Below are 23,820 nucleotides of genomic sequence, written 5' to 3'. Positions count from 1 at the left end.
AAGAAGTTCTTACTTCCACCTTGACAGCTTTTACCCAATATGGAATTGGTTGACTTATAGTAGCTAGGTAACTCATATCATTTGATATTTTGCCCGCTTCTTCTCTCTTTGAAAGCACATCAACCATAATGTTTTTCTTTTCCTCTCTTATACTCAATAACAAAGTCAAACCCCATGAGCTTATAAAGCCATCTTTGTTGAGCTGTAGTTGAGATTTGATGGTCCCATGTTCACTCGTTTTTAGCCAAGGTTGGCCAAAAGCAACACTTTGGTCCGTTTTCGTGTAAGTACGGGGCGTGCCACCGTCAAGCCAAGTTTTGGCTCAATCAGAATGTGATAGTGATTGGGTTGAGTAACTGCGCCTAAATTGATTCTTATCAAGCGATTGATCGGCCAAGTTAGGAACCACTCTTGGCCTATGTTCTTTTCTAGCCTCGGGGACAAGGCTCTTAAAGGCCTAGTCGGAATCGGAATGCGACCCACTAGTTGGCCTCCTTAAAATTACGTGATCGAACTCGTGCACAAAGTGGTGCAAGTGCCCAAGCAAAACAAAGAAACTATGGTTAACAAAAATATAATGAAACTCAATGCGATCTTGATCAACCAAGTTAACTTCAAGATTCAAAGAAACAATGAAAATAACAGGCATTAGATTGAGGGCGAATGAAAGGAAAATTGCATTAAAGTTGAAATCAAGACAAACAAAGTTGCATGAAAAGTAAAGAACAAAACTAAATCGATACCACAAGCCTTTGGGAAAGATGATGGCAGAGCTACAAACCTAGTGAACTAGAACTATTGAAAAACCTAAAAGTGCCTTGAACGGTAGCAACTAAGTAAAATCGAAAGCAAAAGAACTTTGAGTGATTCTTGAAAGCTTGAGAAATTTGTGAGTTGATTGCTGTGTGTTGAATGTCCTCTTTCTCTTATGAATGCGTCTATATATAAGGGTTAGGATAGCAATGGGCCATTACTTGGCCCGGAATTCCCCCTAGACTCCTTGTACAGATGGGATTTGAACTCTCTTGAAATTAGGATTCGACCGGATTCTTCTTTGATAACCACGTGATCTTGAGCATTGATGGTTGATGAGAATCTTTTCCAAATTTGAACTCTTTACTTGGACGGAATTCTAGCTTAAGTATAACTTCTTGGTGGATGAGAAATCCTTATGTGACTTGGGCAGAGCCATTATTGGCTAAGAAATTTCATCAAGAAGCTTTCGGGCTCGATCAAGCTCTTTGAGGTTTTAAGCTTAATAAAAATTCGGCCCAAATATTGAGACCCAAACTTAATTAAAAAATTAAAATAAAATGAAACGACCCAGCCTCAAAACTAGGCTGGAACCAACTCTTTTTATTTTTATACCCAATAATAAAACTGCCCAGCCCATTTTTATCTTCGATGGGACCGATTTCGTTATTTTAATTACATAACCCGGCCTCAAACTAGGCCGAAATTATTTCTCTTTGCTTGAAATTATACATGACCTAGCAAACTGCATTTAGTTGGGCCAACTCATCTTATAAAAACATGAGAAAGAGATGACCCAGCCTCTCAATAGGTCGAAATTACTCTTTTATTTGATACGACATAATGGATTGAGCCACTCAATAAAATATTTTGGCTTTTCACCCACACAAGTCGAGCCACTTTCATGATCCCTCGCCAAAATCCGGCCTCTTCTAGGCCTTTGAAGCTACTTCACAAAATATTTTCGCCCAGCCTCTTGTAGGCATTTCCTCCCGGCCTCATATAAGCCATTTCTCTCGGCCTCATGTAGTGGGCGAACAACACTTTTGAAACCAAGGGCGGGGTAGCCTGGATAGATTTTTAATTGATCACTTTCATCATGCTCACAAGGTTGGGTGGTCAACATAGTTGATATTTGGGCGAAATAATCAAGAAAAAAGATTGGGCGATCAAATCATTGAAAACCAAATAAAGTTGCCCGGGCTATGTAGATGGTATTTGGGTGTGAAAAATGATAGAGTAGTTGGGTGGATGGAAATAATGGGAAAAATTAATCCAGGCTAATCATAGGATATTTTGTGGGTAGAAGTAGCCTGGATAGCCTAGAAGAAATTTTAGTAGAAAAGGAGAGGAGAGAAACTGGACAAAATAGGGAGAAGAAGGCCGGACAAAACAAGAAGAATGAGACTGGACAAAATATTTATAGGCATTGGGTGGCCAACTTCCATGTCTCTTTTTCAAAATAGTATGCGCCTACTTAAAAATAAAACCACTTTTTGGTCTCTAAAAATATATATTTGGCTAGGCACAATATATATATATACACATACTTTTAAGCTAAATATCTAACCATATATAATAAAATATATATATGTATGTATATTATATATATGTATAATATATATACTAGTGCATGAACATAAAAGCCACTTACTGCAGTATATATACAATGTGATTAACTGCATGTATATATATTCAATTGCCACTACAAACTCAGCCAACTAGAGAAAAGGCCACGCCACTTACTGCAATATATGCTACCTCTTTGACCTCTTGTAACGACCCGAACCCAAGTCTTAATTCTTTAATAAAAAATATATCTTTTGGACGGGCCTTATCAAATTTTTGGAAGGGAATTCTAGCATTTAGAGGGGTGTTTTGTTTCAAATTTGTAGCCTTTAAGTTCGAGACGGTGAATTAGAACTCTAGTTTCCAAACGCGTAGACAAAAACGGTGTTCAATTTGAGAATTTTAGTAAGAAGGGTGGAGAATCTTCTAGAAAGGGGCAATTGGGTAATTTCAAGCCCAAATACCACCATTTAAATCAGCCATTTCTCTCTCTCTCTCCTGATTCTCTCTCTCTCCCTCTCTCTTCATCTTCTTCCCTCACCGCACCCTCCTCTGCGCGCACCACCAGCCACCACCAGCGACCATCAGCCACCATCACCGGCCACCCATCGCACCCCCTAGTGCCGACCAGCCCCCCCGAGCCTAGTCTCTCTCTCCCTTTTTCCTCTGTACGCACTCAACCTCTGCACCCAGTCACCATTTCCGTTCACGTCGCCGGCCATTCCGACCACCTGAGACCTCCGGCGACCCTTCCTTTGGCCGACCAACTTAGCCTGGCCCTCCTCCTGTACCGAGCAGCTCCCACGGGTCGGAAACGACTCAAGAACCACCTCGAAACCGCCAGCCTCATCCTCCAATTTCCGGCCAGTTTTCACCACCAATTTTCGAGGATTTAAATGGGGTTTTCTCATTAAGGTATGGGCTGCCAATTTCCCAGTATTTGGGTGCTTTATTTTGAGTAATTGTAGAGAATTTAAAATTGGGGTTTTAGGGCCATTTCGGGTTTCAAATTGGATTTTCAATTGGGAGCGAAATACTGTTGTTATTTTGGGACAATTTGATTTCTAGAAATTTCAATTTATGCTTAGGATTGAGAAATTGATTGGGCCTTGTTGAAGTCATCCTTATTTGGTTATTTTAGCCTTGAAAATGGCCACTTTGGGCGGCACTAGTGGTAGTCTTGTGCACCGCTGTCATAACGTGAAATTTGGATTTGCTCCAAGAGCAATTTCTAAATAGGTTGTTGTTTTGGCTAGGTCCGGAGTTGTTGGAGAAGCCGAGAAGTATTGGACATAGGTTTGTGACCTTGCCGATACAAAATTCATCTTAGGAAGAATTTTCCGATCAAGGTAAGACCTTCCGCTGATTTTCTTTAGTTTATGATGTGTTTTGGTGTTGTGGTTGAGGGTGGATTGAGCCAAGGAGATTCGAAGAAGGAAGTAGTGCTTACGGAGTTATTGTGCATTAAGTAAATAAATCCTCGGGTTAATTGATAAATGGGCGTGGCAATTAGGTTCAATATTTCTTGTACACACTTTAATTACTATCGACTCAAGACTAATTGAAACTATGGTTTATTCTTTAGGTGAGACAACTGGGGTTCGTGACGATCCGGCGGAGGATCGAAGTTAGAATTTTCTCACTGTGAGTGGACCTTGAATTTTAATGATTTATGTTTTTATGTGGTTTCAATTTCTTTGGCTTAACTTGAATTCATTTTGAGTTTTAAATTTTAAATGTCTATCAAATAATCATTTATATTAACTAAATACGTTTATCTTGGATTTCATAAATTTCACGATCAAGAAATATTTTAACGCGCTTTCATATATAAATTTGTATTAAAAGTACGTACTATGATTTGGAATGGCGTATTTAATTTCAACTTGGTTATGGAAAGATCATGTATATTTCGTATTCTTCGTCCCAATGTTTATATTTGTTATGAGATATTACAATTTAAGGAAATGTATTTTGATGAGTTTGGTTTTATTAAGAAGAGTTTTGAAAGAAAAATGAAAGGATTTGAGATTTGGATTATGGGTTTATGAGTTATTGATTTTCAAGCACCCACTTCAGTACCCTTCCAGGTTATCAGATTAGATAGGTCTTTGGGACCCATCACGGCACACACATAGGCTTTGGGCCGTGTGTCGGGATGCTTCGCCCTTTGGGGGCCGCTCTGCGTGCACGTACGACAGACTTTTAGGCTCTGCATGCGTATGACAGATCTTCGGCTCTGCGCATGTATGACAGATTCTCCGGGTAACTGGCTTGGTGTGTTGTATGCGTATTATACGGTTTTATGGTGATAAATTATTTTAAATTATAAAACTATTCAGAACTTTAAATATTTAAATTCTATTTGATAAATAGTTTATTTTCTATTTGGTTATCAGAACTAATTTTGAGCGAGTTTCTGAAAGCGTTTTAAAACTGGGGGGATTTCAGAGTGTAACGTGAGGTCTTAGTTCTAAATGTGGTTTTTTGAAAGATTTTCTAAAACAAGAAGTTTATTTTTATTTTCGTTTTCATTAAACTGTCCACTCACTGAGTTTGTCTCACGGTTTATTTGTTTTGTCTTAAATTGTCCCCCAGGTAATAGCTTTGGTGGAGGTCGAGCCAATAACGTCGAGGCAGTCACAACCATCTCCCTAGTCGGAACCTGTAGGCGCCCTTTAATTTTTATAGAGATTCCTTGTAATAGAATAGCAGCTCTGATAACCACTCTAAAATCTTAAGTTGAATTTCTGTGAAAATGTTGGGTCTGAGACCCTATTTGGTTGTGGTAGAGGTGGTTGATGATTAGAAGTGTTTTTTTACAGGTTTGAAATTTCTGGGTTAGTCCATTTTCAGGGGAGGTTCTGCCGAATTTTCGGTAGGATTTTCCTTGAATTTGGATTCCCGCAGGACCCCTCCGGGTTTCTGGGTGAAACTCGGGGGCGGTCCTGTCACCTCTAGTATATATATATATATGTATATATATAATATAATATAAGCCATATGCATAACTAATCATTCACACATATATATATAAGTGCATTTACACCTGCAGAAGGCATATATGCACACGCCACTGCCTTCATTGCTTTGACTTCTATTGTATAGATATATATATATTATAATCCTTCCATCCCAGAAAATCACATATATATATATATGACCTTCTAATAATACCCGTAAGCCTCCAAAATCAATGCCACTCAATGGCATGCTTTTTGTCTTCTTTGAAATTCAAACAGCCCGTGCAACAGGTATTCTACTGCTCATGCCCATTTGATTATTTAGTTGTTCCCAACTATCCTTTTATTTTCTCACTTCAAACCAAACGCCCAACTGTTATTTGATTGTCCTCTTGAGATTTTGGGATCCTATTGCAGCCCCCTTTTGAGCTCCCTTAGTTCAAAAAACAACGCATGCCAAGTGTTTGATTTTATTCCTCACTTAGGCCTCCTGGCTGAAAAACTCAATTAAAAGATGTAGGCTGGCTTCTCTATTTTTCCATTCTCTTTTCCGATCATCTTGCCATGGTAAATGCCAATTTATGGCCCAAACATTTGCCCCCCAAGCTTTGTGGTTTTGGTTATCAAAGCCACAAAGTTTGCAAAGTATTTGAATTTCAAATTTTCACTTCTCTTGAATTTCTTCTTCTTGTAGGTACATAGTGTGGCAATTAACAATTGGTGGAGAAGCCTTCTTGTGACATCATCACCTCTACTAAGGTAATTTAAAAATCACATTTCTTCTTCATCTTCCTCATTTTTACAAACTCCATAGTCAAAAACACTCAAGAAAAAGTTTCTAACTTTTCCTCAAAAAACCTCATAATAGGTTTAATTTGCTTTGGATTTGACTTGATTTGGAGTGATTCTTGGTGATTTCTTCGAGAATCTTTGGTAAGTCTCACCTTCCCACCTTGTTCTCTTCAATTTCATGTATTTTGGTGGCTTTTTAGAAACTTTGTTGTCAAAGTTTGAAACTTTCCCGCTTGTTCTTGATATTTTCTTGGTACTTTCTTTGTAGTCAATCACCATGGCTTCACCAAACTCTTCTCTTGATTCGGAGGAATTCTCAAGAAAGCTCCACAAAGTTGTTGATGAATGCAAGACTTATATGGATGCCTTCTATGCTCCAATCGCTCCTAATTCCGGTAAATGCTTTCTTGGCCCTTACTTTGCCACTTCCATACCAACCAACATAAATGAGGTACTTAAGAGTTACCGGGAGGATGACCCATTGTGGCTTAGAGGCCCGATTGAATGGAAAAATTGGGAGAAATGTAAACCTTTCAAAAATTGGCCAACCCCCTCTAAGGTTGACAAACCAGCCAAGGTACCCCCTAAGGGCTCTAGCATGACCAACCTACCTAGTGAGTCTAGCTCTCCCAATATGTCATGGAATGCATGGTATGAGCGGCTTGAACCTATTCTTAGAGATCAATGGAATCAACGTGGTCTCCACGACCCCTTGACCCTTTGTTACAAAAGTGAATTTCATTGTGACCGTTCCTTGATCGGGGCCGCTCTATGTTTTTGGTCGGCCTCTTCTAATACTATGCAACTTCAATTTGGCATGCTTTCTCCTACTTTACTTGATTTGGCCACCATTGCAGGATTCCGGCCTCATGGTAAAATTATCCATGCTAAAAACCTTTCGACCGCATGTGCATTTACTCTTGACAATTCCTTGAGCTTTGTGGGTTTTATCAAGGAAAATGCTAAATCATCCGGAGAAGTCTCTTTGGAAGAACATGTAGCTTTCCTTCATGTGTGGTTGTGCAAGTACATATTTTGTCCGGCCTCTTGCACCATGACCAAGGAATTCCAACCTCTAGCCGAGATCCTAGTTGGTGATGACCCGATCGCCATTGGTCCATTAGTTTTGGCTCATCTATACCGGGGTCTTCAAAAGATAACACATGGTGAGACCACCTTGGATTACCACACTTCGGGCCCTTTATGGTTGTTTCAATTATGGCTTCAAGTGTACTTCCCGGAGGCCCGCCCATTTGGTACCAAGTTTTCGCCCAACCGAGTGCTAGGTGAGAGCATACTTCCACCCACACCCACTAAGAAGCGGACGGTGGAATAGTATTTTACTTACTTTTACAACTTATCCACATTCTCACCGGCCAACTTCTCCACTTGTTTAGATCGGAGCTACCCACCCTTCCTCAAACTTGCACTAAATTCTTTGTATAATGATGATAGAAGAAAAAGTGAGCACAAGGATCTTTGGACTAGCATTTTACTTGGGCGTGATCTATACTATGGATTTGTGCTTGGTAGTCCGCCCAATTACACGTGTGGAGGCACTACAAGAAAAATGTCGATAGATATCAGTCGTGGACTGATATCTATTTGGGTAGCCGTCTGATATAGGGCGTCGTGATATCTAATGTATGGTATTTTAGATATCAGTTTTAAACTGATATGTAAACATTGTTTATTATATCATTTTTCTTTTTCAACCTGATATCCTAAATACAAAATGGATATCCAATTTGATATTATTTCTGATATCTATAAAATCCAAGTACCAACAGAATTGGTCAATAGATATCGTATTGGATACTAATACTGACATATAACTCGATATCAATATCAGGTTTGAGGTAGAATATGATATAAAATTATAGTATCAATATCAGGTCTATAGTAGAATCTGATATATATAATCTTGATATCAATATCAGGTATGGAATAGGTTCTGATATCTAAATATTGTTTTTATATCAGATCTGAGAAAGAACCTGATATCAAAGCGTTATAAAATATCAATTATTAGTCTAAAACTGATATCGTTTAGTATGTCGATTTCACAAAAGAAAATTGGAATACAACTTGCTATATCAGTTTTTTTTCACCTAAAAAATGATATGAATACATAAATTTGAGCCTGTACATAAATTTGTGCAGCCATAAAATCTTCCATGCATTCTCATTCCATATATTTCAATAATCACCAATAACAATATTCAAAGCTGCCTACATGTACATAATCACCAATAACAATACAAATATCCAACAAGATAACCATATATATATTTTTTGTTTTGTAGAGGTCTAAACATACCATGCCACCAGCCTAATAACTAAGGCAATATTGCCTAAACCCTGCTTGTTAAGACCTTTACAAAACCAAAACAATGTACCAAACGCTGCCCACATGTACAAAATAACATGACAGCACCTAGCCTAATTAATCTGCAAATCAGCACTATGTCTAGCTAGCTAGCTAGTTCTATCTTCAATTCTGCCATCCTTTACAAAATAGTCATGGCAGCATGTATGATCTAATTAAAAGCACCAAATCTTCAATCTTCTTCCATGCTTTACAAAAAATGAGCATGCACGACAGCTTTCTTCTATCCACAAAAAAGGCAAAATGCACACCACCTACCAATTAACTTGTCGGTCTAAAGATAATTGTTCAGAAAATCTCCCCATTCCACACGCAACTCATCTATTTGATCTTGTGTGTATCCACTTCGCTTGGTCTTCATATTGGACCACTAAAAACATCAAAGGAACATATATTCTTTAATTTAATCACAAATTCATTGATCTCATAAGTTCTATATACTGAATACATGCATGCCTTATTAATCTCAATTTTCAACTAAACATGCATATGCATAAAGAATAAAAGCAAGTCAGAGTAGTTGAATGGACAATAGCAGCACTAGAAAATGAGTTGCTGCCTAACAACCCTCCCATTTCCTTGCTTCATGCATATGTGTGCTTTTAAGAAAATTGCTTATCCTTGAAAAGAGACCACACTATAAGAAAAGCACCAAATATTCCTTCTCCCTGTAGTTGCAACCCTGTTTCAAATTAATAATATATAGTAACAATATGACACAAAGCAGCAGAGGTTCTCAGAGGTTCTCCACTCTAACTTTCACATTAATTTCAAATACCTCTCTCTCAAACATCAAAGATGCAGTTTCTCCAAGTTGAACTTAGTCAAAAATTTGGGTATGCATGCATGCAGTTTCTACATTGTTTATTGAACCACTTAAAGGATAAAAGGCAGATCAGATTATTCAATTGCATATATTACAAACCATACTTTTAAGTATTTAATCCAAATGCATGAACAACACAAACGCAATACAATCTAGCTTGGGTAGATATTTTTTTTATTAATTGGAAATCTGACCTTGGTCACATAATCAAGGTTGGTATCCTCAATAATTTCCTTCATGTACTGCATCACATAGTAACCACACTCAACACCACCAGGTTGCTTTGGACACTATGCATGATATATCCAAAAAAATGGCACACAGTTAATATTCAAGCCATATGCATATGTGGACTTGTCAGACAAATAAAATTAAGGTTAATGACATTAAAGGTTGAGGACTTACGAATAGATGCCTCCACTGGGGCGTTTTCTTAGTTGTCCTACCCGTGAGTCCATTAAAGTGTCTAATAGCACTTAATCAACAAAAATTGAAAATTTTAATTATATGTCTTGAAACAAAGATGGTATATAAATCTGGGGAAAAAAAGAGTGGTTACAATGAATCAAATAAAAGTAAAGTCTTACTTGTTGACAATTGCCATCCACTCTTTGTCATGGGTTTGCTTCGGAAGAGGGTCCATGATAAAAACTGCATCTTTATCTTCATTGATAATGGTCAAAATCCAGTGTGCCCTTGAAAAGGTTAACATTAATCAGCAAGTACAATCTGATTTGCCCATATGAAAACAATTTGCTTTAAATTAATCAATAGATAAGTAATTTCAGAAACTTACCCAGAATTGTATGGAAGTAAAAAAACACGATCTGATTTGCCCATATGAAAGCGATCTGCGATTTGCCTACTCCAGATATTTTCTTATCATGCTTGGAAACTATTATTCTGGCAAGGAAATTTATAACAACAAATTGTCAGGCAAGAGATCATAGCATGAAAGAGTTGTTTAGTGGTTTTACTTTTTCTTTATCTCAGCAGCCATGGTTAAGAAAGCCTGCTCAACGTTGATTGAGTCTTTAGCACTTGTCTCGAGGAAAGGGATCCCAAGCTCATCAGCAAAAGCCTACAGTTCATTTAGGCACAGGAAAAAAAGGTTAAACCCCAACAATCAATTACTAATCGCTTTAAATTAAAATAAAATAAAATCACTCTGATATACTTTTTAAATTTACTTGAATTTCATTTTGGCACTTGCAAGCACACATCTTTGTACCAAAGAAGGTTTGCTATATAAACCATTGTCATATGTAACAAACATAACGAAAACATGGAAACTTCTTTAATCTGACTGTCTGCCATTCCCATATTTTCTGTTTTCATCTTTTCCGAGGTCTAAAATGAACCTAATAAACACATAATTATAAAATAAATAAGATCATTCATATACAAACTAGTTCAATGTACACTCAAGTTACTCCTAAAAGATTTCCGATGCAAAGATGTTGTCTAAACAACAGGACTACTAAGTCTTTCAACTCTAACCAATTACTTTTACTTCAATGGTCTTGCTAAATATTAAGGGGCACTTGGGATCAGGGATGGTAACCATCCAAAACTAATCACAATACAAAACAGGTACGACCTGCACCCACGCACTGCCCGGCATATTTGGACTTTGACAGTTCTAGGATTGAGAAAGAATGGATTGTCAATTGTTTGGCCAAGAGGATGGGAAAGATAGAAAGACTCCATGGTCTGGAAACAGAACGGGTATAAGACTGAAACATATCCTAAGAGGTAACATAAATGTAGTAAAGGTCATGACCAGATTGAAGCCAGCTCCTTATTTATTGGTATTTATAAAGTGGCACTGCATGCATGAGTTTTATTCCTTCCTTCTTCATTCATTTTAATTTCACATAAAGAACCTTGACTACACAGCTGTCAATCAAAGTGAAAACTGGAACATGTTAAAGTGGGAAATTACAGTTGGGAAAGCAAGCAAAGAATGCGTCAAATACTCACTGAGTATGCGGTATGGATTCATAGTGGTGCATGCATATAAATATATATAAAGGTACTATATGGAACAGTTTTATGCAACAACATCAATAACAGTTTTATCGAACAGGTTTGTTGCATTAGGAGAGTGAGCATATTAATTGCCCAAAAAGTGTGTGCTGAACAAAATCAGCAATTAAAAAAACAAAACAATTCAGAATTTTTTTAATTTTATTGATAAATGTTTGTGCAATTAAACAACAATCTATACCTTCCCCGTTTGTGTGTCAACAACCTTGTTCTCAACTAAATCACATTTATTTCCAACTAGAAGTTTGCACACACTGTCATTTGCATATCTGTCAATCTCATTCAGCCACTGCTTGACATTATTGAAGCTCTCCATCTCAGTAACATCATAGACAATCTGTTGCAGTTCCAAATTCCAATACAGTTAAGACTCTTTGATTCACATGAAAGACTGAAATCACACATACATTATTATGAGAAACTACCGCATCATCTTTCTTATCAATATAAGATACTGGTGTTTCCAATGGTGGTAAGATCCAAAAATGACGCATAGTTAATGTTGTAGAATAGCTTCAAAATAAATCACTTTCATCTACGACTGACTTTCACATAGAAAGGAAAGAAAGATAGTTAAGATTTTTTTGATAAGAAGAAAGATAGTTAAGATGATGTTTTGCTCTTTGATTTAAAGAAGAAAAAAGAAAATATACACAGAGATGTATCAATAATCTGCATCAACAATTGTAACATTTTTCAGGTAACCTGATCGTGCAAGTTTGATTCATCAACAGAAACTTACTGAACCCGCAGGATCTTTACAAGATGCTCTTTCACCATTCTTTCACCAAGAACCATGTGGTCATACAGCAAGACAATATGGATGTGTCCCACTCACTCACCAATAATTCGCAATTGTATTCCATAAACATAATGACAATGAAATTGGCATAAAAATCCGAATAGATACTCATTCATATACATAAATCATTTACTGTTTATATTATTTCAGTCTAATAATATTTTTTTCTTAGCCATTCTAGCACTTAATTTCAGCAATTTCAAAGATTAAAATTTCTGTTGACAAATCAAGGTCTAATTAATATTCAAATGATGTTCATGGACTGGAGCATAATGATGGATAATACACTTAAATAGTCACCTGTGGTGTTCCATGCAGATAATTCTTACAGTTTATGATAAATAAAACTGTAGTTACATTTGTAGCTGAAGCATCATGAATGATTTGCATAAGAAACAAGCAACTTGTAAGTCACAAGCCAGCAACAGAATCATGTGCATATAACCCATTTAAGGGGACATGATAATTTTACCAGGGCTAGAGATCTATTGTGACAATTAATTTTCCCCAAACCCATCCCCGTCAAAAAAATAAAATAAAATAAAATAAAAGGCAAGAAAGGAAATCTTACAATTATCCCATGTGCTCCTCGATAGTAACTGCTTGTTATAGTCCTGAATCGTTCCTGTCCAGCAGTATCCCACTGAATGACAGTAAAAGCAAAGTAAGTCAATTGCCAACTGAATGCTGACCAATCAGTGAGCAAGAGAAATTGAACAGCCCATTTAGTTTTCCAAGGGGCATTGCACATAACATTTCCGATAATTTTCCCTTTTCAATTTTGATAACTTATATCTGACATAGGTAAGACTCCGTGATACAAAGTTAGATTTAAACTTTTTTAGAACTATTCTCCCATGCCATAAACATACATGTAGTTTAAATCTTGCTAGAAACAAAATGATCAGTTGTTAACTTTAAATTTTTCAACAAGAAAGACACTAAAGAAAAGGGATGCAAGTAGACAACTAACAATGTGCAGTGACCCACATCATAAGTGCTTCTTAATTAAATTTGACCAGAAATCCAAAACAGCCACCAAAACCGAATAATGCCAAAAAACACGATCTGATATGCCAATAGCACATGATATGCACAGAAGTGGCATTAACCTTGAAATTCTAGAAATTTTGCAACCCACTACAGTAAACTAAACAACAATAGCAGGGTTATACTATTAACTATCACAACCAAGCTGAAAATTAAGGCCTAGAAATGTTCTACCAAGTATAGATGGAACTACAGTTGAAAATACTAATTGAACTGGTCAAAATACATAGATGCAACACCAGTTTACACAGCATGTCCTTCCTATGAGTAAGGGCAAGCCAAATTAAGAGCGAACCTGAATTTGCTGGATGCCAGTCAGATCCTTGCAGAAATCACTGAGGAACTGATTTACCCAAACAAATTTACACAGAAAACGCCCTTGTGAGCAAACTCATTTACCCAAAAATTCAGAAACTAATTTACCCAGAAATTCATACTTCACCTGTCGAAAGGATCTTCAAGCGGTGGCGGCGATGGCAAGAGAGAGGCTGGGGTGCGACTGGTCAGGTTGTTCTTTGACGTCTGTGAATGGAGAGGCTAAGAGTCAGAGGGTGAGAGAGAGACAGAGAAGTGAGAGTGACAGAGAAGTGAGAGTGAGAGAGACAGACGAACTCACAATGAAGTCTGGGCCTGGAGTGGCGACGGCGACGGCGACTCCGACGATGAGTGTGTGACACTGATGAGCTGAGACAGTTTTTGCGAGATGGAATTTGCGAGAGATCGAGAGACAGATCGAGATCGAAGTGAGCTGAGAGATAGATCTAATTTTTAGTATATTCTGTATATGTCTAAGTGTTGGGACTTGGGAGTAGGACAAAAAAATTTAAGTCAGATAAAACACATTACATATCAGTGTTAGGATAAAAAAATTATAAGTGTTGTTTTAAGATATCAGTTAACAATTTATACTGATGTCTTTATAAGTTCTTAGAAAAATGACAATATTATATATCAGTTGAAAAAAACCATGTGATATCTAATAAAGTTTAGAAATCAGTTAAAAAATTATCTGATATTATAATTTTTATAATATCAGTCACATTCAAATCTGATATAAAATGGGTGATATCTATTGACAATATTCTTGTAGTGAGGTGAGCTCTATTGGACCCCGGCCGTGGGCGGCCAATTTGGTTTTAGACAAGCCATTCCGTTACCAAACATATATTCCCCAAACTTACATGAGGTTTGGCGAGCTCAACTCAGTGATGGATCGATGGACCGATTGATTTCCAACAACAATGGCCTTTTGGATAAATTTGAAGTGCCGTTTCGAGATGTTGACTTCAGTGTGTCGTCCGAGTTTACCTCTTGGTGGGTAGACTTCACAAAATCATGGTTTAGCAGCCCGGCCAAAGATAAGGCCGATATTGTATTTGCCTCTTGCCCGGTGTCGGCAAACTACAAGAAAACAACCAAATCCAAGCCCTCCAAGGCAACCAACGAGGACCAAACTTTGGGTATGCATTCTTCCCACTTTTCTATTTTCCCTTATTCTTCCCTTATATCTAGTTGACAATTCTAACCGTTTTCTTGTCTTTATAGGTTCTACTAGAAGGGGGAATAATGGGGTTGGAGCGGATAAAGTAAGAGGAGCCACATATGACATCCATTCCGGCCAGGCCAACTATGAATCACAAGAAGTCCAAGGTAGGCCGACTTACCCATATATATATTAATATATTTTTTTTAAATCTTTTGCTTGCTCTAGGTACTCGGCCGATCAAGGGTATTCCAATCCTTCCGCCACCCAAAGGAAGATTCAAAATGGCGGCAACTAAACGCAAAGCTCCCGCCCAGGGTCAGGCTCTTGTCTATTGATTTTTCCACTATTCATGGTATCAAGCTTTCCTAACCTTGGTTGGCCTTCTCTTTGCAGATCAAGTGAGCGATCAAGAGGAATTGTCCGACCAAGCTCCTACCAAGCAACCCAAGAAATCCGTTCGCCAGGTTTGTTTCTTGACTTTGTTGGCGTATGCTTGTTTGTTGGCCGTTCTTTATTTATTTAAGCATGACCTTTTTTTTTTTTTTTTAAATTTTATTTTAGAGCCCGAGTTCTTCTGTCACAACCACTCCTCCAACCGACAAACACGGCCAAACGGACACTACCGTAGTGATGGAATCTGCTCCTGACGACAGCCCGACAATTCAGTTTATCACCTTGCCTGACCCGCGGGTAAGTTGACTGAGCTATTTCTTTGAAGTCTATCTCAATTCTTTTGGGTTCAACTAAGTTCATCCCTTGACTATCCTTGGTAGGTAGCGAGCCCAGTGATTCAGTTTTCCGCTCGTTTAAGTTCTACCTCTTCTGAGGCTCCGATTGAGGAGACGAGCACATCAGGCCATGTCCCTACTCACACCGAGACCATAACTGTTGATGCACCAGTTACTGATACCGCTAGCTCTCCCGGCCATGCAGAGGTAAGTCCTATAATTGTACTTTTATTCTTTGTTCATACTTATGCTCTGTCACCTTATTTTTTGATATTGTATTATAGGACTATACTATTGATCGAGATGCTCGCTTTCAGGCCGATGGCGGCCAACCTATGATGGCATCTTTGCCTCACTCAGGTCATTCCGAGGTAGGATCCTCTATTCCTATTGGCCGCGTGGTGAGCTTCTGCTTTTCTTTTCTTATCAACTTTCAATTTCGCTTGCTCAAAACGTTTCTAAAAAAAAAAAACCCTTTTTACCTTTCAGGTGGCCGCGGGTCAGAATGATGCCTCCACCATTATTGATTCCGGCCTATTTGCTCAACCTCATGATGTAAGTTTGCCGAACTCAAAGTTCTTACAACTATAGTTCTTTTTTTTTTTTTTTTTTTTAACTTGGTTAGCACATATTCTGACTTATCCCCCTCTGGTGTAGGGTTTTGCATGTTCAAGTGATGATATTTGGAAGGGGGTCGATGATCTCCTTGCTGCCACCTCTGTTCCCACGGCCTCTTCCAGCACACCTGCTTCCACTGGTGTTCAGTCTCCTGACCTCTATGCCACATTTCGAGATCTGTTCGATCGGGAGCCTAGGGCCATGATTGGCGAGGCTTACCAAACGAGCCTTCACACATCTCTTAGGCAATTGGCTGAGGCTGGTGCATTGGAGTCTACCACCGCGACTATGGTTGAGCAGATGATGCCTGCATTCCGGTCTGCTCTAGACCGATACTTAGGTATTTCTAGTCGCCTTGAGGCAGGACGACGGCTTCCCGCTCAGATCCAGATTGTTCAAGGTGAATTAGAGGAGAAGTACAAGAAGAAACTAGAGCGGTGTCTCCGTCGGCAGAAGTTGATGGACAAAAAGAGAGAGATTGAGCTCGAGTTGACCGAGCTAGCAGCCGAGGAGGATAGAGAGTCCCAAGGGATCCAGCCATGCATTTTCAAGCTTAAGAGTCTTACCGGGGAGCAAGCCTCTTTTCAGGGACTTGAGGGAGAGCACGCGACTGCCGAGGCTTCGATTCGCTATCTGTTGCAACTGATTAGTACTGCAGTCCTTGGGCTCTTTCACCCGGTTTAGATCTTTTCTCATTCATGTAGCTTTCGGCCCCTTTTGTGATGTATTTTGGCCATTTTAGATATTTCGTGTTTGGCAGGCCGATTCCGGCCTATTTTGGGATATTAGGCCATTCTTGGCCCTATTTGTTTTTTTTTATTTCAACCGTCCCATGATATATGTGCACTCCAGTTGACCTTGACAATTCAAATTTATTTTTATTATTCATTTCCTCTCTCCATCAATTCCCACGCTGTCGGGTAATATTTCTTCAAGTATCGGCCAATGATCGGGGCCTCATGAAGTTGACCGTCATAATCTTTCAAATGATATACCCCCTTTTCCAACACCTTGTCCACGACAAATGGTCCCTTCCAAGTGGGTGACCATTTTCCAAATTTCCGGTCATGCACACCAAGAGGTAAGATAGTTTTCCAAACCCAATCGCCCTCTCCAAAGCTTTTGGCCTTTGTTTTCTTATCATACGCTCTTGCTACTACTTGTTTTTGAATTTTCAAGTTATCCAAGGCTTTCAATCTCGATTCATCCAACTCTTCGAGTTCTTGAACCATGGCTTGGGTGTACTCATCCGGTGTTAAACTTTCTTGGAGGGCGACCCGTAAGGATTTGACTGCCATCTCCATAGGTAAAACCGCATCATGCCCATATGTTAAAGCAAACGGTGTTGTTCATGTTCCCGATCTCCTTGACGTTCGATATGCCCACAAGGTCTCGGACAAAATTTCGTGCCATTTCTTTGGCTTGTCCGTTATAGCTAGCTTTTTGAATGATACTCTTGATAACCTTGTTACTGGCCTCTGCTTGGCCATTGGCTTGGGCGTAATATGGGGTGTAATGATACAACTTAATCCCATTATTTTCCATGAATGCCTTGACATCCGCCCCAATGAAATATTTTGCCCGATCAGCAGTAATGGATTCGGGCAGGCCAAAACGGTGAATGATGTTTTCTTTCACAAATTGAATAACCTCCACTTGAGATACCTTCTTCAAAGGCACAGCCTCGACCCACTTAGTGAAGTAGTCAGTGACCACTAAGATATAGGAATGGCCCTTGCCTGACGATGAGTGAATCTCTCCGATCACATCCATAGCCCAACCTCTAAACGGCCAAGCCTTGATTATGGGGTTCAAGGTTGAAGCGGGCACATGCTGGACCGGACCATGCCTCTGGCAAGGCTGGCATCCTTTTGCGTACGTGATACAATCTTTTAGAATAGTTGGCCAATAATAGCCATGTCTTCTAATTAACCACCTCATCTTGATTCCGGGTTGGTGAGCACCGCATGCTCCATCATGGACTTCAGTCATTACTTGCATGGCCTCCTTCTTTCCTAAGCACCTCAGAAGCAAGTCGTCAAACCCTTTTATGTATAATTCATCGTTCATAATCACATAGTTTCTTGCTTGAAGTCTTATCCGTCGGTTGTGCTTGTCGGTTGGACGTCTAAGGTATTGAAGAAGAGGATGACGCCAATCTTCTGGGGTAACGTTTGACGGTATCGCTCTAATCAACAAACCCCTTTCTTCGACTGAAGGTAAAGATCTTCTTTCTACTTTAAAAAATCTCTCGGCCAACGATAGGTGCACGCTGGATGCAAGTTGGGCCAATTCATTGGCCTCCCAATTCAAGTCTCGAGGCACATGCTCTATGCTAACTTCATCGAAGTCGTCCATCAATTGCATGGCCATTTCGCGGTATTCCAACAACACCGTGCTATAACAATTGTACTCCCCGGTTAACTGCTTGATCACTAACATGGAGTCACCCATGATTGTTACGTTGGTTGCCCCCAGTTCTCTCAGAATTTCTAGGCCGATAATTAATGCCTCATATTCAGCTTGATTATTTGAACATGTGAAATCCAATGGGAAGGCATATTGTGCTCTGAAACTTCCTGGGGAAATAAGCACAATTCCGGCCCCAGATGCAGCCGTGGTACTCGACCCATCAAAGTATAACTTCCATGGAATCAAAAAGTGCGACACTATCTCAAACGACTCCATGTTTTCTATTTCAACGCTAGGGTGGGCAGCCAAAAAATCAGCCAAAGCTTGGCCCTTGACCGATTGCTGGGGCACGTATCTAAATGAGAACTCGGACAAAGCCATTGTCCATTTTCCAATCCGGCCTCTAATGATAGGCCGAGACAACATGTATTTAATAAGATCTATCTTGGAAATGATATATACTACGGAAGGCAACATGTAGTGCCTTAATTTTGTGGTCGTGAAATACAAGGCCAAACACAACTTTTCAAAAATCTCTTCTTTCAAAATCATTTTTAAATCCCCTCAACCGTAAATCAAACTTTGAACTGAATTTATCCTTGGAAACTGATATCTCAAAACACTTATTCTTAAAACTCACATCATTCTCGTACCTGTACTGTAGACAATGTCCTGGCCACAATCCCGCACTCGGGCAGGCTCGTATCCTGGCCACAATCTCGTACGGAGGGGTCACCCCGCACGAGCAGGCTCGTATCCTGGCCACAATCTCGTACGGAGGGGTTACTCCACACGAGCAGACTCGTATCCTGGCCACAATCTCATACGGAGGGGTCACTCCATACGAGCAGGCTCACATCCTGGCCACAATCCCGTGTATTTTACACAAGCAGGCTCGACTGGTTAACACGTGCATTTACACAGCAGTCTTTAAATATTCTTTTCTAAATTCTCCTTATCAAACCCACTCATCAAAAGGAGGTGTCTCTCCTCAAATCACAACGTCTCAATCAACATTGTATAAATAATCAATTATAAACAAAATCCACTCACTGTTTACTCCGAACTACACCAAAACCTTTCCGAGATTGATTCCTACTCATGACCCTTCACTTGTTTGTCACTCAAATCATACCAATACTTTCTCAATACTCAATTCGATCAAATCGGTATAATAATCGCCTAATCGTCATTTATTTACTTCGACAATAAATATTTCTTTCCTAATTCAGCAATTATCCTCAGGACAAACTCTAAAATTCCAAATTAATTCCTTAACCTCAGATCCTCATCAATTCATTCTCATGATCCAAATCCTACCCTTAGCCTTCCTAACATAAAGCAACAAACACACAGAACAGACCATTCAATAACAGTACTCTACATTAAAATCCGATAAGTATCATTCACAGTTCAACTACGTAAAAGACCGAAATACCCTTCACAGTGCCATTGCTCGGATACCAAATCCGGCAGCATAACGGCATCGGGAATGAGATTTCCCGAGCCCGTGTACCTGTTAGGATCAGACAACCAACTTAATTATAAACATAAATTTCACAGAATTCACCAAACAACCTCCGAGGGTCTCCTAGAAGTTCAATTTGGGCAAAAAGAGACAAATAACCGCTGACCCGCCGCCACAAGTGGCGGAGGCAGTGGTGGCAGCGGTGACAGGTCCTAAAAAATTTGGTTTTTCAACTAAAATCAACCCCAATCAACCTAGGCACTTCAATTGGACCAAAAACAACTTAGAATTCATTCAAATATGGTCAATTCAAGGTAAACCCGAAATGGGTACAAGCCCTAAAAATTTCGATCTCCAAATTCTCAAAATTGACACGCAAGAACAAGGGGGAAAGAAAGACCATACCTAGAGGATCATTTCTCATAACTGGATCGAGGGCCAAATCTCACCAGAAAAGCTCGAACTGGCCGGAGAAGCCGCCGGCCTGAAATTCCTCGATCTGCCACCGTGAGGGGTCGTTGGAGCCAGGGGAGGACATGGCTGGACTCGCCGGGGCCTGGGGAAGAGAAACCAGGTGGTCTGGCGCCGCGATTTGGCCGGAAAACTAGAGACCGCCAGCGATGACATCTTTTCTGTCTCGGGTCATTTCTCCGCCGAGGGTGGTCGTTGGAGCAAGGGGAGGCTAGGGGAAGGAGGAGGGAGGGACGGGGATGGCGGGGAGCCAAAGCCCGACCTCAGTCGCCGCTGGACACGCCTACACGCGCCGGTGGCATTGGCGGCGAGAGTGAAAGAGAGAGAGACACGCGGGAGAGGGAGAGGATCGGGGAGAGAGGAGAGAGAATGAGGTAAAAATCTGGTTTTTGGGTTTTAAAACCCACTTTTGTAAAATTTACAAGTTTGCCCTTTACTTCAAATGCCCGTAACTTTCAAACCATAACTCCGATTGACGCGTGCCGCGTGTCTATGAACTCGTGAACTCGAGACCTTTCCAACGCGCCCAAAGTCAAAGACGAAAGTCCATTAGTTTTAAAAGTCAACTTTTGGGTCAACCCAATTTAAAACAAAAATTAAAAATTAAACCAAAACCTTTTAAATTTCCAAATAAATTCCCAAAATCCTTAAAATAAATTCGCAAAATATTTAAAATAACTCCTTGAAAAATACGGGGTCTTACACCCAGCCTCTCAATAGGCTGGAATTACTCTTTTATTTGATACGACATAATGGATTGAGCCACTCAATAAAATATTTTGGCTTTTCACCCACACAAGTCGAGCCACTTTCATGATCCCTCGCCAAAATCCGGCCTCTTCTAGGCCTTTGAAGCTACTTCACAAAATATTTTCACACAGCCTCTTGTAGGCATTTCCTCCCGGCCTCATATAAGCCATTTCTCTCGGCCTCATGTAGTGGGCGAACAACACTTTTGAAACCAAGGATGGGGTAGCCTGGATAGATTTTTAATTCATCACTTTCATCATGCTCACAAGGTTGGGTGGTCAACATAGTTGATATTTGGGCGAAATAATCAAGAAAAAAGATTGGGCGATCAAATCATTGAAAACCAAATAAAGTTGACCGGGCTATGTAGATGGTATTTGGGTGTGAAAAATGATAGAGTAGTTGGGTGGATGGAAATAATGGGAAAAATTAATCCAGGCTAATCATAGGATATTTTGTGGGTGGAAGTAGCCTGGATAGCCTAGAAGAAATTTTAGTAGAAAAGGAGAGGAGAGAGGCTGGACAAAATAGGGAGAAGAAGGCTGGACAAAACAAGAAGAATGAGACTGGACAAAATATTTATAGGCTTTGGGTGGCCAACTTCCATGTCTCTTTTTCAAAATAGTATGCGCCTACTTAAAAATAAAACCACTTTTTGGTCTTTAAAAATATATATTTGGCTAGGCACAATATATATATACACATACTTTTAAGCTAAATATCTAACCATATATAATAAAATATATATATGTATGTATATTATATATATGTATGATATATATACTAGTGCATGAACATAAAAGCCACTTACTGCAGTATATATACAATGTGATTAACTGCATGTATATATATTCAATTGCCACTACAAACTCAGCCAACTAGACAAAAGGCCACGCCACTTACTGCAGTATATACTTCCTCTTTGACCTCTAGTGTATATATATATAATATAATATAAGCCATATGCATAACTAATCATTCACACATATATATATAAGTGCATTTACACCTGCAGAAGGCATATATGCACACGCCACTGCCTTCATTTCTTTGACTTCTATTGTATAGATATATATATATATTATAATCCTTCCATCCCAGAAAATCACATATATATATGACCTTCTAATAATACCCGTAAGCCTCCAAAATCAATGCCACTCAATGGCATGCTTTTTGTCTTCTTTGAAATTCAAACAGCCCGTGCAACAGGTATTCTACTGCTCATGCCCATTTGATTATTTAGTTGTTCCAAACTATCCTTTTATTTTCTCACTTCAAACCAAACGCCCAACTGTTATTTGATTGTCCTCTTGAGATTTTGGGATCCTATTGCAGCCCCCTTTTGAGCTCCCTTAGTTCAAAAAACAACGCATGCCAAGTGTTTGATTTTATTCCTCACTTACGCCTCCTGGCTGAAAAACTCAATTAAAAGATGTAGGCCGGCTTCTCTGTTTTTCCATTCTCTTTTCCGATCATCTTGCCATGGTAAATGCCAATTTATGGCCCAAACATCCCATAAGTATTTCAAACTTCGTTGGTCAATCCGTACCAAAAATTTTCGCCCCAATAAATAAGGACGCCATTTTTGCACAGCTAACACAAGTGCTAACATCTCCTTCTCATATGTTGAAAGCAGTAGATTATTTCCCTGTAATACTTGACTGAAAAAAGCTATTGGCCTTTCTGGCATTAAGATTGCTCCTACACCTGAACCGTTGACATCATACTCCACAGTAAACATGCATCTTCGTGAAGTCAGGTAGAGCTAGCACCGGGGCTTTTGTCATGGCTTCCTTCAATTGGAGAAATGCTGCCTCAGCTCCTGGAGTCCAAATGAATGAATCTTTTTGCAACACTTTTGTGAGCAGAGTTGTTATCTTTCCATAATTTTGAATTGGGGGTGGACACGGTTTGGTTTGGTTTTGACCCCAAAACCATCACCAAACCGCTATGGTCGGTTTGAGATTTTCTCAAACCATCACCAAATCGTAGAAGCCTAAACTGAAGGTGCAGTATACCGAAAATTTCGGTTTGGATTGGTTTGGTTTGGTTTTTTAAGGATCAACATTATTTTATAAGCCCAATATTATTTTACAAGCCCAACATTATTTTTTTAATTTCAAAATTTTCAAAACATAGTGATTATTTTTTGAAAAGTGAGTCTTTAATGTAAGTTTAAGACATTATACATGATTGTATATGGTGTATACTACCATATAAATTAGTTTGTTCCAATTATATAATGCCACATGTAAAAAATTATTATTAATTCATATAAGTAGTTGGTTTGGTTTGGTTTAACCTGTGGTTTAGGATAACGAAATCGTAACCGGCTAATCCAAAATTTACGGTTTGGTTTGGTTTTCAAACCGTTCAGTTAAAAAAACCAATCAATTAAACCCGTTAGTTGAACCGAATACTCAGGTTGGAAAAATACCAACTCAAACTTCCTGTTTAATATTTGGGGTGGTCAATTCAGTTTCAGGTTTGGCCGACTCCAACAAATTTTATATTTAACTCAAGCGCATGGATAAAAAGCGCAGCCCACAAGCCTTAGCTTAATAATTAATAAATAAACAGTGATTTCGCCATTATGGTGGAATGGAGTTTTGGGTTACCTTAAAAACCGGTATTCAAACTAAAATAACATAGAGTAGTTAAAATAAATAAATAAAAATTTTGAATTTAATA

At 39.1% G+C, this 23,820-nt stretch overlaps 1 protein-coding gene and 1 pseudogene across 1 annotated transcript; both read right to left on the bottom strand.

Moving 5' to 3' along the window:
* Window positions 1-8,276: 8,276 nt before the first annotated feature.
* On the bottom strand, window positions 8,277-10,195 carry LOC147292852 (ubiquitin-like-specific protease 1). Its single transcript, XM_086230941.1, has 5 exons — window positions 10,089-10,195; window positions 9,880-9,987; window positions 9,698-9,767; window positions 9,487-9,582; window positions 8,277-8,309 (listed from the first exon to the last, which is right to left on the bottom strand). The coding sequence occupies exons 1-5, from the start codon at window positions 10,130-10,132 to the stop codon at window positions 8,277-8,279; spliced, it is 351 nt and encodes a 116-aa protein (XP_086087067.1). The 5' UTR covers window positions 10,133-10,195.
* A 70-nt stretch (window positions 10,196-10,265) lies between these two features.
* LOC147292851 (ras-related protein RABD1 pseudogene) lies at window positions 10,266-12,780 on the bottom strand (annotated as a pseudogene).
* Between the last annotated feature and the right edge of the window lie 11,040 nt (window positions 12,781-23,820).

This window comes from Dryas octopetala, chromosome 2 (assembly GCF_963921425.1).
Source record: "Dryas octopetala chromosome 2, drDryOcto1.1, whole genome shotgun sequence".
Taxonomy (NCBI): Eukaryota; Viridiplantae; Streptophyta; class Magnoliopsida; order Rosales; family Rosaceae; genus Dryas; species Dryas octopetala.
The sequence above is the reverse complement of the archived record's forward strand: the minus strand, read 5'-3'. Positions and strand labels throughout refer to the sequence as shown.